The 14,535-nt window shown below is 60.2% G+C and overlaps 2 protein-coding genes across 7 annotated transcripts; both read right to left on the bottom strand.

The window, feature by feature from the left end:
* Positions 1–374: 374 nt before the first annotated feature.
* LOC310642891 (uncharacterized protein) lies at positions 375–6,193 on the bottom strand. 6 transcript variants are annotated; one of them, XM_083366851.1, is made up of 11 exons: positions 5,821–5,945; positions 5,165–5,228; positions 3,817–3,957; positions 3,358–3,441; positions 2,977–3,032; positions 2,754–2,885; positions 2,622–2,664; positions 1,973–2,074; positions 1,218–1,344; positions 986–1,056; positions 375–902 (listed from the first exon to the last, which is right to left on the bottom strand). In XM_083366851.1, exons 3-11 carry the CDS (start codon positions 3,892–3,894, stop codon positions 747–749), a joined length of 849 nt encoding a protein of 282 aa, XP_083222977.1. In that variant the 5' UTR covers positions 3,895–3,957; positions 5,165–5,228; positions 5,821–5,945; the 3' UTR covers positions 375–746. The 6 variants fall into 6 exon arrangements, with proteins under 6 accessions (XP_083222977.1, XP_083222972.1, XP_083222973.1 ...); XM_083366846.1 differs by lacking the exon at positions 5,165–5,228 and having other exon boundaries at positions 5,821–6,193; XM_083366847.1 differs by lacking the exon at positions 5,165–5,228 and having other exon boundaries at positions 1,218–1,330; positions 5,821–6,193.
* A 4,005-nt stretch (positions 6,194–10,198) lies between these two features.
* Positions 10,199–14,478, bottom strand: GCC1 (GRIP and coiled-coil domain containing 1; the record flags this gene model as incomplete). Its single annotated transcript, XM_083365412.1, has 3 exons — positions 10,199–11,839; positions 11,925–12,839; positions 14,140–14,478. The coding sequence occupies 3 exons, from the start codon at positions 14,476–14,478 to the stop codon at positions 10,535–10,537; spliced, it is 2,559 nt and encodes an 852-aa protein (XP_083221538.1). The 3' UTR covers positions 10,199–10,534.
* Positions 14,479–14,535: the final 57 nt, after the last annotated feature.

Below are 14,535 nucleotides of genomic sequence, written 5' to 3'. Positions count from 1 at the left end.
GTTCCCACAGAGTTGGCCTCCTCAGGGTGCCGTCGGCCAGCTGGTGACCCCCAGGGGGAGAGCCTTCTGGAATGAACTGCCTCCGGAGCTGCGGACGGCCCCTGACCTTCGGTCCTTCCGCCGTGACCTGAAGACCTGGTTGTTCCAACAAGCGGGCCTGGACTGACTACGGTTTTTAATTAGGTTTTTTACTGGGTTAAATTGTCTCGTAATTATTGCATCTATTTAATTCTTTTTTTAAAAAAATTACTTTATGTTTTTTAATTTTATGGTTGTGAGCCGCCTTGAGTCCTCAGGGAGAAGGGTGGCATATGAATCAAATCAAATCCCCCTGGCCTCTGGGGACTGCTGGGCAGGACTGAAGACAGGTTCAGGGCCCAAACGGGCAGCGTTTGCTTAGCGTTTGCTTCTCCTGCACTGACCGTCCAGAGGGCGGGATTCCTTCTCCCCCTCCCCCACTTCAAAGGGGGGGGCTGGGCTGCCTGGAGCCAAGCTGGTCCTGAGACTTTGGGGCCTGCCCTCCCCCATTGTAGAGAGGCGGTGGGGTGTAGCCCCCTTGCACATTTTATTTAGCAGAATGTTAAAGGACAACCGTTTGTCTGAAACGATATAGGGTCCCCTGCTTGCGCAGGGGGCTGGACTAGAAGACCTCCGAGGTCCCTTCCAACCCAGTTATTCTGTTATGTTTCATTCAAGGGGTGCTTGGCTGCATCTCGTGCACAGCTGGATCTGAAAGGCTTCTGGGGCTAGCCAGACGCAGCCAAGGAGTCGTCGTAGAAGGCCTTCAGGTCTGGCGAGCAATGCAGCCGGAGCCGCTCACCCGCAACCTCCTGGCGGAAGTTCCCCCGCAACCAGCCGTAGACCAGGCTGTTCAAGAAGCCCTGGAGGGGGGCGGTCAGAGCCTGGGCAGGGCAGAGAAGTCGGCCATGATTCCCCTCCGAGCGACCACCCGAGGAGGAGGTTCCTCTCCCGCTGCTCCACTCACCGTGGCCACCAAGAGAGGGAAAAGGGTGGAGAGCTGCAGGCCGGTGAAGGACAGCACCACCAGGAGGCAAGCTGCGGGCAAGAAGGCCGTCCGGTCACTGCCGGCCTCCGAGGCAGCCGGCCCCTCTCCTGCCTCTCCCCTCTTTGCACAATGGGTGGGGCTCTTCCTCTGCGCCGGCAGCGGGCAGGCCGGGCTGAGGCGGCCAGCTGGAAAACGGGCACAGGGCACTGACCTGGCATCCAGCAGAGCACGAGGGCCAGCTGGAAGCTGCGGGTGACCTGGCTTCTGCCGGCAAGAGCCTCGCTCCGCAGCCCGTGGCGGTCCTGGCATTGCCACCTTTTCACCCTGCAGTAGAGAACCTGCCCGGGGAGGGCAGCGACATCAGAAAGACCACGTCCAAACCTCAACCGTGGGGGTGGGGCTAGCAGAGCAGATCCTAGGGGAGACAGAGGGCTACCTCCATGGGGTCTTTGGGGAGAAAGAGGCTCTACGCCCACTCTGGTAACCAATGGGGAGGGGTCCAACCTCCCCCATAAAGCCCCCTGCCTCACTGACACTGATTGTAAAGCTGCACCCTAAAACAAACCCACCGGAGAGAGAGATGGCTTTGGGGGCCATGAAATAAAGCCAGAGGGGCAGAGGGCAGGTGGGGAGGGCACTGGCGGCTCTTCTGCCTCTGGCCTGCTTTGGGCTTAGGCAAAGAGGGTGGTGGGTGAGCCGGCCTGGCCCCTCAGCAGCCCCTTCAGAGAGAGCCTGCCTTAGCCAAGTGCTTCAGTCCAGCCCTCCCCCCCCCCGGGGTCCAGCGCTGGAACCGGCCCCTTCCAGCCTGTCCCTGTCGCTTCAGCAAAAGCAAAGTGCTGCCTTCCATGGGCCTGGGCAGATTGGTAAGCCAGCCCCCTCCCCAAACTATCTGCCGGGGTCTTCTTGTTTCTCCCACCCACAGGAGACCAAAGTCCATGGAACAGGAGGGCCACACGCCTCACTTACCACGCAAGCGGACACAACCAAGGCCACAAACACCAGGAAGGTGACGCTGCTCTCCGTGCCCGGGTGCTGGGGGGCGAGAGGGGGGCCTGGCCGCCTGCGGGCCTGGGTGGCAGGATCAGAATCGGGCGGAGAAAAGCATAGATGGAGAAATGACTTTCCCCTTCGTCACAAGCACACGCTGGCTAGTCACTCCTCACCCTTTCCTGAAAGACGGCAACCAATCTCTCCTCCATCAAGAGACCCTCCTCGGCCTTTCGCTCCTGGCGTCGCAGATGTCAACACAGCAAATTTAACTCAGCCCTTTTAACTGCTCAAAATTGTATGGAACCATCTCTTGCTTAGGATTGAAGGAAATTTACCCAGGGCTGTCAAATTTAGCGATGCAGAGGTTTACAGTGGCTAAAAAGCAATTAACTATTTCCTAAAGCAATTAGAAAAAGAATGGCGTAAACCCAGCCTCCTTTTAAAGGCACTGGCCGCCATTGGCACGATGGCCGTTTCCTCAGAGCCTCCTGGAGGGAGAGCCCAGTTTGGCCCAACCGCCTGGGGCAAGGGAGACCCCCGTTCGCTAGAGAGAGGGTGGGTGGGCCATCGATGCCCCCGGCCGAAAGGGAGAGTGGAGGACAGAGCTGACCCAAGGCTGCCCTACCTTAGAGCAGGAGCTCTGGGAGACGTGGACGAGAATCAGGCAGCTGCATGGGGAAGGAAGGAGGTGAGAAGGCCCCAGCCCAAGGCCAAGAGGACTCGCCCGCCCAGCGGAGGAGGGGGCCAGGCCGCCCACCTGGAGCAAGAGAGGTTGGAGGCCCCCGAGGAGCCGTGGCCTGCCGGGGGCAAAGGCTGGAGGAGGGCCACGCTGCCGAGAGGCCCGCCCCGGAGGACCAGCAGAGCCAGAACCACGAGGCAAGGGAGGAACCTGGGAGGCAAAGGGAAGTCTCTGGGGAGGGGCCCTGGAGGGCCAGAGACCCTCCTCCGGCCCTCTGCAGGCTCCCTTCTGCTCTACCTACCAAGCCAGGGCGTAGGGCAGAGCCCGCTGGAATTTGGGGCAGCAGGAACTGTTCTCCTGGGAGGGGGGAGAGAGGATTGGAGAGCTGGCCTGAGGAAAAGGCAGCCCATCCCACCCACCCCCCACGGGGCTCAGGCAGCACCGCACAGGGAGGGGCGGACAGAGGGACACCGACTCACTCAACGGGGACTTCAGCCCTGGAAGTGCAGAGAGACCAGGTGGCACGAAGGGGAGAGAGCACGGCTCTCAGACCCACCCTCCAGCCTCCTCCGCCCAGCCACACACTTGGGCGGGCGAGACTCGCACACGGCCCCAGCAGCAGCAGCAGCAGCAGGGCAAAGGAAGCCACACCCCAGAGGAACCCCCCCCCCGGGGCCCGTACCTGAGTTGCTCTCCAGCCTCCAACCACCCAGTTTACTTCGCCGGCGTACACCAGCACCATCAGCAGAGAGATGGCGTAGAACATCTGAGGGGCAGAAGGGAGGGGACGCACAGGGGCTGCTGCAATGGAGGTGGCGCTCCCTCCCTCCCCCCCTCCCAAACCCTCTCTTTCCTTGGCTCCAGGACAGCCCCTTCCATTCTGGCTCTTAGGTGGGGCCAAAGGAGAGAGGGAAGCAGCCCTTTCCAACCCCAACCCCTCCCCCCATCCAGCCCTAGTGTGGGGAAGCAAGGGCATCTCCTAGTGTGAAGCGGTTGCCCAGCTGGAGGACTGACCCACCAGCCACCCAACCCCCACAACACTGACTGGGCTGGGCTAGCAAGGAATCAACACCCCCCCACACACAAACGCACACTTAGACCTGCTACCCCTCCAGTGCCACCTGAGGAGGGGCAGAGTTACCATGCCAAACATCCGCCCATATGGGCAGAGGCTGTGGGCCGCCCCAAAGCGCTGGGTGGGAAGAAGGTGGATGGCCATGGTGGGGATCAGCACCGCAGCGCCCAGGAAGTCTGCAAGGGAGAGGAGGACGAGAGGCCGGAGCTGTGGACAAGCAAGAGGTCAGAAGTGCCCTCCAGCCCCCAGCAGACAGAGCCACCCTCCCTTCTGTGCCCCTCGCAGCATGGGTTCTGTCAAGAGGCCGTCCTTCTTGGCACCTAAAGCAGGGCTTCTGCACCTGCTCCGGCCTTTTCCCACAGCCAGGCAGCGCCTGGGCGAAGGCAGCCTTGCAAGTCCTGGCACGGGGCGTTCGTCTGTGGGGCCAGGGGTCCAATCTAGTCCCTGCAGAACCCGGATTCATCAGCAAGGGCGGGAGGGGATTGTCAGCTGAATGCAGCCACACTTGGACGAGGCAAGCATCTGCAGGGGGGCTGCCTTGGGTAGGGCCCTAGAATCTTAGGGCTGGAAGGGACCTTGGAGGTCTTTGAGTCCACCCTCTGCCCAGGGCAGGAGTCCTTAGACCTTTCTCAAGCAAAGGTGTCTCCCCATTTTTTCAAGGGGCCTCCACCTCTGTCCTGGCAGCCTGAACTAGCCAGCTGGCCAGGAAGTTCCAGGCTTTTAGCCAGAAATCAGGGCTGCCAGGCTGCTCAGCTTGGGGCAGCAGCACGCTCAGCCTTCCAGGCTTGGCGCTGGCTCAGTCATCAGAGGCAGAATCGCTCCATGGTTAATAAATACGGACCCATTTCCGAAAGAGGCCCTGGGCAGATGGGCGGTCCCCGTGCCCCACACCTGGCAGTGAATCGGGGCGGTTCATCTCCGGTGGGACAGCTGCCACTGTGGCCCTTTTTACAGATGGCCTTCCCTAGAAATTAGCTCTCAGGTGAAATTATTCGACCTCCATTTTAGGGTGTTTATGGTGTTTTACCAGACATCGCCAGAGTACTTTAAACGAAGCAGCAGGACAGACAGTAAAGGGAAATTGGGCCAGAGAGCATTCTGCCCTTGGCAGCAGCCCTCAGGGGCAGGGGGCTTCCTTCTGGGGTGGCATCAACTGAGCCCACAGCAGGGATTGGCCCTTTGGCATCAAGGACCCTCTGCCAAACTTTCAGACCTCAGTCCAAACACAGCAGGCATTTCACCAGGCTGGTTAAGGATCTATCAGCTGCCAAACCTGTACACATTAAAGTTGGTGTGCGTGTTAACATGTTGCACAAACCCAGAAAGCTTGTGTTATAATTCAGTATTTTGTGGAAACCCAGAAAAGCAAGTTGCCAAACGCAGGGCAGCCGCCTTTGGGAGTCACCCATCAGACCTGGTCACAGCAGCACTGTCTTCGGTGGACGGCCACGACCAGAATGGAGCCACTGCCCAGCAGGCTGAAAGAGAAACCCAGCGGGATCCGGTGGGCCACAGATCCGCCCAGGGCCAGGCCTTTCCTCCTTCCTCCCCTCCCCCCAGTCAAGAGGCCCCAGGCCTCTCCTCCTCCACCCCCTCTCCCCATTTAGCAACCATCAACTGTCTGAGAACAGGGGCCTCCCTCCAGCCCTGCACCCAAGGAGGCGCACTCATGCAGCAGCCAGACACCCCAGGAGGCGACCCGCTTACAAGTGCTGCAAAAGAGGTAAGACCCCGTTACCCTTCCCCCTCCTCCCCCCACACCTACCCTGCAGCCCAAGCCTTGGACCTTAGACACCCCCCCAAGCCCTCCTTCTCACACACACGCACCCAGCAGGGCTACAAGGAAGCCCACGCTGGCCGGGTCAGGCACGGGCACCCACACTCCTTCAAAGGGGAGCCAGATGAAGTGGAGAATTTCTGCCCTACCCCGGGGTTAATTTGACCAAGGCTTCCCCCACAGAAGGAAGGAGAAGGCCAGGCTCAGACGGGGTGATTTGGAGAGTCACCCCGGTTCCTGAGGGGGAAGGGGAAGCGAGCAAGACCCCCCTCCTAGCCAGCCCCCCTGCTCACCTGAGGGAGAGGGTCACCAGGTAGACGCACACCAAGGCCAGAGTCTAGAGAAGAAGCAGAGAGACCAGGGAGGGGGCATCCAGTCCAAACCAAAGCACCCCACAGAGAAAGCTCACCTGAACCGGGCCAATGCACGCGCTCCCTCCCTTTCCTCGCCCATACGGAGAACAGGCCGAGATCATCCGGGTAACGTCTGCTGGCTGCTCCCACAACCCTGGCCAGCCTTTCCCAAGGCTGCACGCCCGCCCCACCCCCCTCTCTCTGCAGGATGAGGCTCCTGGTGCCTCGGTGATCCTGGCTGCTCTTCTGAAAACCCATTTCTGACTCTTGGTGAGGGATTCAGATGTGCACAAGGACGGGATGGGGTCCCATTGGTGATGAAGATGCCATCCAAAATTGCATTGGCCTTCTCTGCAGCCACATCTCGCTGCCGATTCATGGCTTGCAATGTACTGTTATTCCAGGATTTCTCTCGCCTGAACATTGCATGGTTTCTGAAGAATTGTGCATTTCCTCAATTAAATTTGACATTGGTATCTCCAACCTGTTTATATCCTTTTGAGTATTGTATTTTTGGGTGCTCACTATTTCAATTCTGCATCATTAGCAAATCTAAAAAACATTTCACCGCTCTTTCCTCCGAGTCGTTAATGAAAAGAGAGGCGAGGGAAGCACCCAAAACTGGGCACCTTTTTCAAATGGGGAGCCAGGCAGAAACACCGGGAGGATTCAGAGTCAGCAACGCTTCCTGCTTAACGGCCAGCACACAATCGGCTGGCTAAGCAGCACAAGACCAAATACTTTGATGGTCTACAGTTTTCCATACTCTGCAAGGCAGTTGCCCAATTGAATAAAAAAATTTAAAAACTCAGGTTAGTTTGCAAAAAATTGTTGCTGACAAAGCTAAGCTGACCTGCACTAAAGCCAGCCTTGTTTTCTTTCAGCTGCCTGGTTCTTATCCTCCCGTGCTTGTTGGATGTATGGAAGCCGCTGGAGAGCAAGGCATGGCAGGCAGCGGCCATTTTGGAAATCTGGTCCTGCCTTTCCCTGAGCCAGCGGGCCCCCTCCATTCCTGGGCAAGCAAATCAGCGAGGAGGGCAGCTAACTCCCTTGGGAAGCCAGTGGTGGGCCTGGAAGAACCGCTCCCCCTTCCCCCGTGCAGTGCCAGGGCAGAGGTGGGCTCCTGGCTAGCCTTGGCAGCCGAAAGGAGGAAGCTGCAGGGAGAGTGCCCAGGTCTTGCAGCAACCTGGCCGGAGAAAAGGCTGTGTGAATAAGGGGGGGCACCTTAGAAATGGAGCCCAGAGTTCTAGTCAGGGGTGCCCTGGCTCACCCCGCCTGGGCCAGCCTAACTCCCCAGTCAATTCCAAGGGGGGGAGGGGCATGCAGCAACCTGCATCCCAGACTTCCTAAATGCACAGATCCACACTGATGGCTGTTCTCGGTCTGGGAGGTCACACACAACTTGCTGCCACAGCCTCTTCTCCTAGCAGATCACACCTGGCATAGCTTCTCCAGGCTGGGCTGGGCAGCTGGAATTGGCAGCCATTGTGGGAACAGCCCGTCCACAGTGGCAAGGCTTCTTGGGAAAGAGTGGAGCTCGCTGTCAAGCCAGGCTGTCTGAGTTGGAAATTCAGGTGAAAACACCTCTTTGTGCTGACCTCCACACCCCCAAACCCACAGCTTGCTGTTTGGCGGCCTGGGCAACAGATGCGTCTGCACAGCCTGGTTTGCAAGCGCCTGCGTCCCCATGGATTGCTGTGCAAGGCCAGACACAGACGGAGGGAGCCTAGCCCAGCACCAAACTGGCTCCTGCTGGCTCTGGAGTCTCCTTCTTTTGCAAAAGAAAGCCAGGTAGTCACAGCACCATCCAGGTTGGGCAAAATGTGCCATCGCCGCCCTCCCCAAAGCTGCTGCCTCTCCCTAGGAATGTGCTGAGCCCCCGGAAGGCATACCTGGTCAGCCGGCAGGGCTGAGCCCCACTCGCCTTCCTCAGCCATGGGCCGGCAGCTTCAGCTTCAGCTCCTGACCTCGCCCCGTCCTCTCAGACCCTCCCTCTCAGCTGAGCTGCTTTGCGCAAGCCCCCCCCCCTGCTAGAGGCTGCCCCAAGGGCATTTGATGACGGTTGGCCTGCCGCTCCCTCTGGCTCCCCACCCTCCCCTGGCCACGCTCTTCCCAGCAGAGGCTCCCTCTGAACGTGCTCCCTGCCCAGACCTCTGCACACCCAAGGCAGGGCTTGGCCCCATGAAGGAGAAGGGGCCTGGCAAGCTACTTGTCTGGATTTAGGCTGCAGCCCACCCTGTCCTTCAGCTCTAAGCCATCGTTAAAAAGCCACACAATTGGGAGGGGGGGTGAGAATGAAACAGCACCCACATTTGGCCACTGAGCACAGCGGGTGAAAGGGGAGCCTCCGTCTCGGTGGGCTGCTTCGTAAATTCAGCCACAGGCTGGGTTTGTGCATTGTGACCAGCTGTCAGGTCTTTAACAGGACCATTCAAGCAGGCTGCACATTCACCACTAGGCATTTCAGCATATGTGGCCAGAGTGGAGCAAACCTAGAAACCGGTGATTAAACCGTGGCTTAGCCAGCCAAGGAAAATACCTCATGTGAACTGAGCCAATCAGAAGGGCCCCTGCAGCTTGGGGGCTGGAGACCTGTGGTTAAGAATATGGTCGTGGCCAAGTTAGCCTAACCTCCACACACACACACACACCCTCGGGAGCCACCTCCGCCTCTCCGCCCAAGGCCTCCTGCGCAAGCAACCACTCTCAGCTCAGGCCTCCCAGAAGAGCAGCAGTCGGGGTTTGTCCCAGCGCCTCAGCAGCAGCTCCACTCCCGGCCAGGCTGCAGCATTGGGAATGGCTGCCCAAGCACCAGCGCGGCCAGGGCGACGTGCAGGGATTTCATCCTGGGAAAGCAGGGATTCTGCTCCTAGCTTCACCTGGGGTCATGTGGTTGGCCTTAATAGAGGGGTCCGAGAAGTTTCAGGCCGCTGCCCTGTGGGCCTTGCTTCTCTTCTCCTTCCACAGCCCATAACTGGTTTTGCAACTAAGCTCACCCCCCCCTTCTCCCTGGCTGCAGGCTCGGTCCCAGCCCATTCTCTATGCATGGCTGGGCAGGGGTATTCCAAAGCTGTTCTGAGTTTCTGGGGCAGAAAGCATGAAAAGAGCCAGAGACCTGCCCTATTCCAGCTGTAGCCTGCTGATCCAGATGGCAGAACTCCAAGGAACCCAGTAACGTGCAGCTGCTCTGGGTCCTCCAGCCCACCTCCCCAGAGAGGCAGGCAGGACGGATGGCCAGGCCTTCTGCACCGGGAGCCCAAACCTTGAAGAAAGCAGCACAAAATGGTAACCCCCGGTTCTCTGCTGCCACAGGGGTGGGCAAGCACTGGCCAAGAGGAGCGTCGTGCAGCACCTCCAGAATTGGCTGATGCCTTGAACAGCCGCCACCTGGCTGGCCCCAAAAGGGAGGAGGCAGATTAGAGCAGCTCCCCTCAGAGCAGAAGGGCAAATGTTTACCCAGAAAGTGCGTGATGGGTGATGCACTCCAGTGAGGGTGCTTCTGAGAGAGGGAGACAAAGACGGGGAGAGAGAGAGAGAGAGAGAGAGGGAGGGAGGGAAGAAAAGAGAAAAGAGAGAGAGAGAGAGAAACAGACAGCATCACTCACAGAATGGCTATTCAGTTCTTGGTCAAGATTCCCAGGAATGTGAGTGCCTGACTCTCTTCTGACCTCACAGCTGCTCTTATCTGCACCCAGTTATCTTTTTCAGATAACTGTCTGCACACCCAAGCACACAAGACGAGCAATCCTCTGTACAAAATATAACTGTGTTTACACAGGCCGTGCCCCAAGAAATTGCACATTCTGACACAATGGCTTAATCTCCAAGAGGCTAAGACAGCGGCTGAGTTCCCATGCCAAAAACCGCTGAGGCTGTCCATCCCTTCACACATGATGCTGAAGTGCCTATTAGACCCAGCAGGCAAACTGAAACTGGCCCATGACCCTGGAGGGAAGACGGGTTACAGGCTGCCGTCTTTTCTGGGCTGTGAAGGGAGCCAAGAAGGACCCCTGCCCTATATCCCCCACCCCTATATGGCCACCCTTGCCAGATGGGAGGCCACAGAGTCTCAAGTTCCACAGAAATGGAGAGGGGGTATCCAGGGCCCTCAGCCTGCCTTCCAGTCCTTGGCTGGGAGAAGGCAGGCCAGGAGTGCCCAGATTAGGAGGGGGGAAATCTTGGCACCTTCTGGCCCAGAGCGGCTGGAGAAGCCCACCAAACCCCTCCAAGGTTTGCTGCCTCCCTGGGCCTCGACACGCCGGGGGGCTCCGTCTAAAGGCCGGGTTCTGCCTCAAGCCCAGGCACTCACAGGAGACGCTTCCACTGCCGATCCTTTATTGGCTGGCCTCAAGCTCAACTGCAAGTTCCAGAGGCTTCCCCAGTCCACATTTGGCACAAATGCTGGAACAAACACTGGCCAGACTCCTGAACGGAGCCCTTTGAAAAGAACAAAGATCCCAAATTGAATCCCTGCAACCCCAGGGAGGCAAAGCACTCAGGCTGGAGTTTGAACTGGGAGCCCTGGCTGGTCCTGTGGCCTCCCCACCCAATGGCCAGGAATGGCTGCTGGCTTGATTTGAGGCCACAATGGGGAGCCAGCCTCGGTTTGAACCCAGCAACCCCCACCCCACCCAGAGCAAGCAGAGGGGTGGGTTCATCTTTTCCCCGAAAGCCACCAGCTGCTGCCTCCATCCATGTGGCTCAGGACAGCCTGTCTCTCCTCTGGGCTAAAATGCAAAATAGTCAATATGGCTTTCAGGGTTTGCTGGCGTCCCAGAGAATCTGTCAAAGTCAGGAACTTGTAGAAAATGTTCTTGAGGTACTCCAGGTTGGCCCCCTCCCTGCTCTGGTCCCTGAAGGTCTTCTGAATGTGGCCCTGGAGCAGAGACACTTCCTCCCGGTGCTTCTCTCCTTCTTCCAGAAGCTTCTCCTGGAACTGGTGAGCCTCCATCTCCAGCTGGTGCTTCTGCTTCCTCAGGGCCAGGAGCTCCACCTCCTTCCGAGCCAGCTGCTCCGTGTACAGCAGGAAGGTGGGCTCATTGGGGACAGGGAGAGGCAGGGTCAGGGGCTCCAAAGCATCGTCACCCACCCCACCACCTCTCTGGGTGCTGCCGCCACTACCGAGACCTGGCCCCATGGTGGCTTTGGGGGCCTGCAGCCCGAAGGGAACAGCCAGAACCCTCAGCTGCTGCAGTTCCTGGTCCTTTTCTGCCAGGATGGCCAAGGCCCGGTCGCGCTGCTTCTGCATCTCCTCCTCCAGCCGGAGGGCCTTCTCCCAGCCCTCCGACAGGCATTGCTCCAGCTCCTGGCGGTGGAGCTGCTGGAGGAGAGCCGTTTCTCGCCTCTTGGCCTCCAACTGCTCCTGGTGCCGCTTGGCCTCCACTTCGTGGGACAGCCGAAGGGAAACGTACTTCTCCTTCAGCTCCGACAGCTGCTCCTGACTCTCCTCTAGCTCCTTGGCCAGAGTCCCATCCTTGGCCGATTTGTTTTTCAGGACCACCTGCGCCCTCACCTTGTACCTCTCAAACTCCTCTTTCAGCTGCTTGAGTTCCTGTTGATAATAGGCCACGGTGGCCTTCTCGCCGTCCCCAGACTCCACTTCCTTTGGGGGCTCAGCCGGGCAGAGACCCCCGACATCCCCCACGAGAGACGGGGTGCGCTCGACAGCCACTCGCGCCAACTCCGTCAACTTCTCCACCTCGTCTCTCAGCACGTTGGCGTCCAGGTGGCCATCCTCCAGGACAAGGCCTCTGGCGGCACGGCCAGAGGCGGCGACGGCCAGGGTCTCGTTCTCGAGGTCCAGCTGGGCGACGCGGTCCTTCAGCTTCTGGACGGTGGCCTGGTCCTTCTGCCTGGCCTTCTCGTAGGCGCCCAGCAGGCCCGACATCTCGGAGATCTGGGCTTCCAGGGCGGCCGCGCGCTGCTCTCCCATCCGGAGGTGCTCGTCGGCTTGAGCGGCCTGGGGGGGGGCAAGGAGAGACGGTCACTCCCACTCGTGGGGGGGGGGCCAGGGGAGGGGAAGGGAAGCCCCCCCCCGCGCCCACCTTGCCGGCCTCCTGCAGCAGCTGCGCCTGGAAGTGGCTCCGCAGGCGCTCCAGCTCGGCCCGCAGCTCCCGGGGCTCCTCCTCCGCCGCCGCCGCCGCCGCCTCCTCCGGGCCCCGCTCCGCCTCGCGCCGCCGCTCCCGCTCGTCCTGCAGCAGCCGCTGGAGCTCGCGCAGCATGTCGGCGTGGTCGGCCTGCTCCTGCGCCCGGTCCCGCTGCTGCGCCGCCAGCCGCGCCCGCGCCTCCCGCGCCTCGCCCTCCAGCCGCTCCCGCTCGGCCCGCGCCCCGCGCCGCTCCGCCCGCCAGCTCGCCTCCAGCCGCGCCTTCTCCCGCGCCAGCGTGGCCAGCGCCGCGCCCAGACGCGCCTCCGCCGCCCCCGGAGCCGCCGCCCCCGGAGCCCCCTCCCCCTCCGCCGCCAGCGCGCCCAGGCCGGCCTCCAGCGCCGCCCGCTCCGCCAGCAGCCCCTTGTGGGCGCGCACCAGGTCCCGCAGCCGCGCCCGGTACTCGCGCAGCTGCTCCTCCTGCGCCGCCACCGTCGCCAGCAGCTCCCGCCGCCCCGGCCCCCCCGCCGCCTCCGCCGCCGCCGCCCCCCCCTCCGCCGCCCCCTCCGCCGCCCCCCCCTCCGCCGCCCCCTCCGCCGCCCCCTCCGCCGCCGCCCCCTCCGCCGCCCCCTCCGCCGCCTCCGCCTCCGCCGCCCCCTCCATCGCCGCGCGCCAGCCGGGCCGGAAGAGGCTCCGTGGCGCGCGCGGGGCGCCGGGAGCGAGAGGGGCGGGGCGCGAGGAAGGGGCGGGGCGCGAGGAAGGGGCGGGGCGCAGTCCCGGCCTTTCGGGAAGGAGCCCGGCAGGCTTCGGGTGCAGGAGGGGGCCGGGGCCGGGACGGCGTCTCGGGCGGGCTCGGCCCGTGCGGGGGCGGCAGAGCTTGGGAAGAAGACGGGGGGGGGGGTCCCGGAGAAAGAGGCGCCGTCGTTCCCCATCGCCTGCGTTGGACGTGACACGCTGGAGGCACCCAGGGCTCAGCCGACCCCGAGGATAAGAGACCGCAAGAACGGAAGAGAGCCGGAAGGGATCCTAGAGGTCTTCTAGTCCAGCCCCCTGCTCGAGCAGGAGAACAGGCGACTGTTTAGCTCTAGCCCCCTCTTAAAAGCCTCCAGCGACGGAGCGCCCACGATTTCTGGAGGCAACTTCTCTTCCACTGGTTGATTGTCCTCAGGAAGTTTCTCCTTCATTCCAGGTTGCTTCTCTCCTGGGTGAGTTTCCAACCTTGGTTTCTCGCCCTGCCCTCTGGTGCTTTGGAGAATAACGTGACCCCCTCTGCCTTGCGGGAATACTGGAACGCTGCTATCGTGTCTCCCCTACTTCTTCTTTTCTATAGACTGGCCAAACCCAAGTTCCGCAGCCGTTCTTTGTATGTTTTGGTCTCCAGGCCTTGGATCATCTTAGCTGCTCTCCTCTGAGTCTTTTCCAAACTCTCAACATCTTTTTTCGGATATGGTGACCAAAATTGGCTGCAGTATTCCAGGTGTGGCCTTACTAGGGCTTTATAAAGCGGCACTAATACTTTGCGCGATCTTGATTCTGTGCCTCTGTTTATACAGCCCAGGATTGTATTAGCTTTTTTGGCTGCCTGCTGCACACTGCTGGCTCGTGGTCAAGCGATCGTCCACTAGGACTCCAAGGTCCCTCTCACGGTTACTGTTTTTAAGGAAGGTCTCGCCCAATCTGTACTTGTACCTTTGGTTTCTCCTGCCTAAATGTAAAATTTTGCTTTTCTCCACATTGAAACTCACTTTGTTGGACAGGGCCCATTTTTCAAGTTTGTCAAGATCTTTTTGGATCCTTAGTTGGTCTTCTGGGTTGATGGCTATTCCTGCCAGTTTGATGTCATCTGCAAATTTGAGGAGTTCCCCTTCTATTCCCTCATCTAAGATATTGATGGGGATATTGAAGAGTCCTGGGCCTCAGACGGAACCTCGTGGTATCCCACTGGGCGCAGGGCACACTGAAGGGCACGCTGAGACATGGTTGCCATTTTCAAGTATCTCAAGGGCCACCACACCGAGTGGCTGCGGAAGTACGAATTCCAGTGAGAAATCGTGTCTCATCAGAAGCCTCTTGGGCACATTGCTCACATCCACACAACACAGTCCAGTTGCTGAGTTCTCTCATTTTCCAAATTTCCAAACCACCCTGGGTGAAGTCACTCGGGTAGTCAGCCTGCCTTGGGACAGCCCTGGTCCTCTTCTCTGCGAGGATCCGCCCAAGCATCCTTGGCTGCAGTTCCACCCCAGGCCACCAGGAGGTCAGAGGGCCCCGGAGTTTCCCCAGGGCCACTGCAGGCCGCCTGGCCACAGCTGCTAATTCCCCCTCCCAGTCTGAGCCACGGTGGAACTACTGAAGGATTCTGCCGTGCCACCTTGCCCCCACTGCCACCCTCCCCAAGAGTGCCAGCCTGGAGGTGTGGCAGGATTTTATGCCTCAGAGGATGGGGAGGGGCTCCACTGGGAGGGCGGGCATCCCGTTTGGGAGTCTGGAGGGCAGTGGAAAGCCAGGCCCGCATTGTGAGGTAACCAGGGGTCACAAAGGCCAGAGCAGCCAGCGGCTTCTAGCCCTGGAA

The sequence above is a fragment of the Vipera ursinii genome, assembly GCF_947247035.1.
Source record: "Vipera ursinii genome assembly, chromosome: 6".
Classification (NCBI taxonomy): Eukaryota; Metazoa; Chordata; class Lepidosauria; order Squamata; family Viperidae; genus Vipera; species Vipera ursinii.
Note: the sequence above shows the minus strand (reverse complement) of the source record. Positions and strands in the feature narration are given on the sequence as shown.

Coding starts and splice junctions, on each gene's coding strand:
- LOC310642891 (XM_083366846.1), bottom strand. CDS start 6,138: ATGGGTTTTCAGAAGAGCAGCCAGGATCACCGAGGCACCAGGAGCCTC. Junction 3,958..5,820: donor CTGGTGACCCTCTCCCTCAG/GTGAGCAGGGGG, acceptor GCTTGTCCACAG/CTCCGGCCTCTCGTCCTCCT. Junction 1,345..1,972: donor TGGTTGTGTCCGCTTGCGTG/GTAAGTGAGGCG, acceptor CTCCCCGGGCAG/GTTCTCTACTGCAGGGTGAA.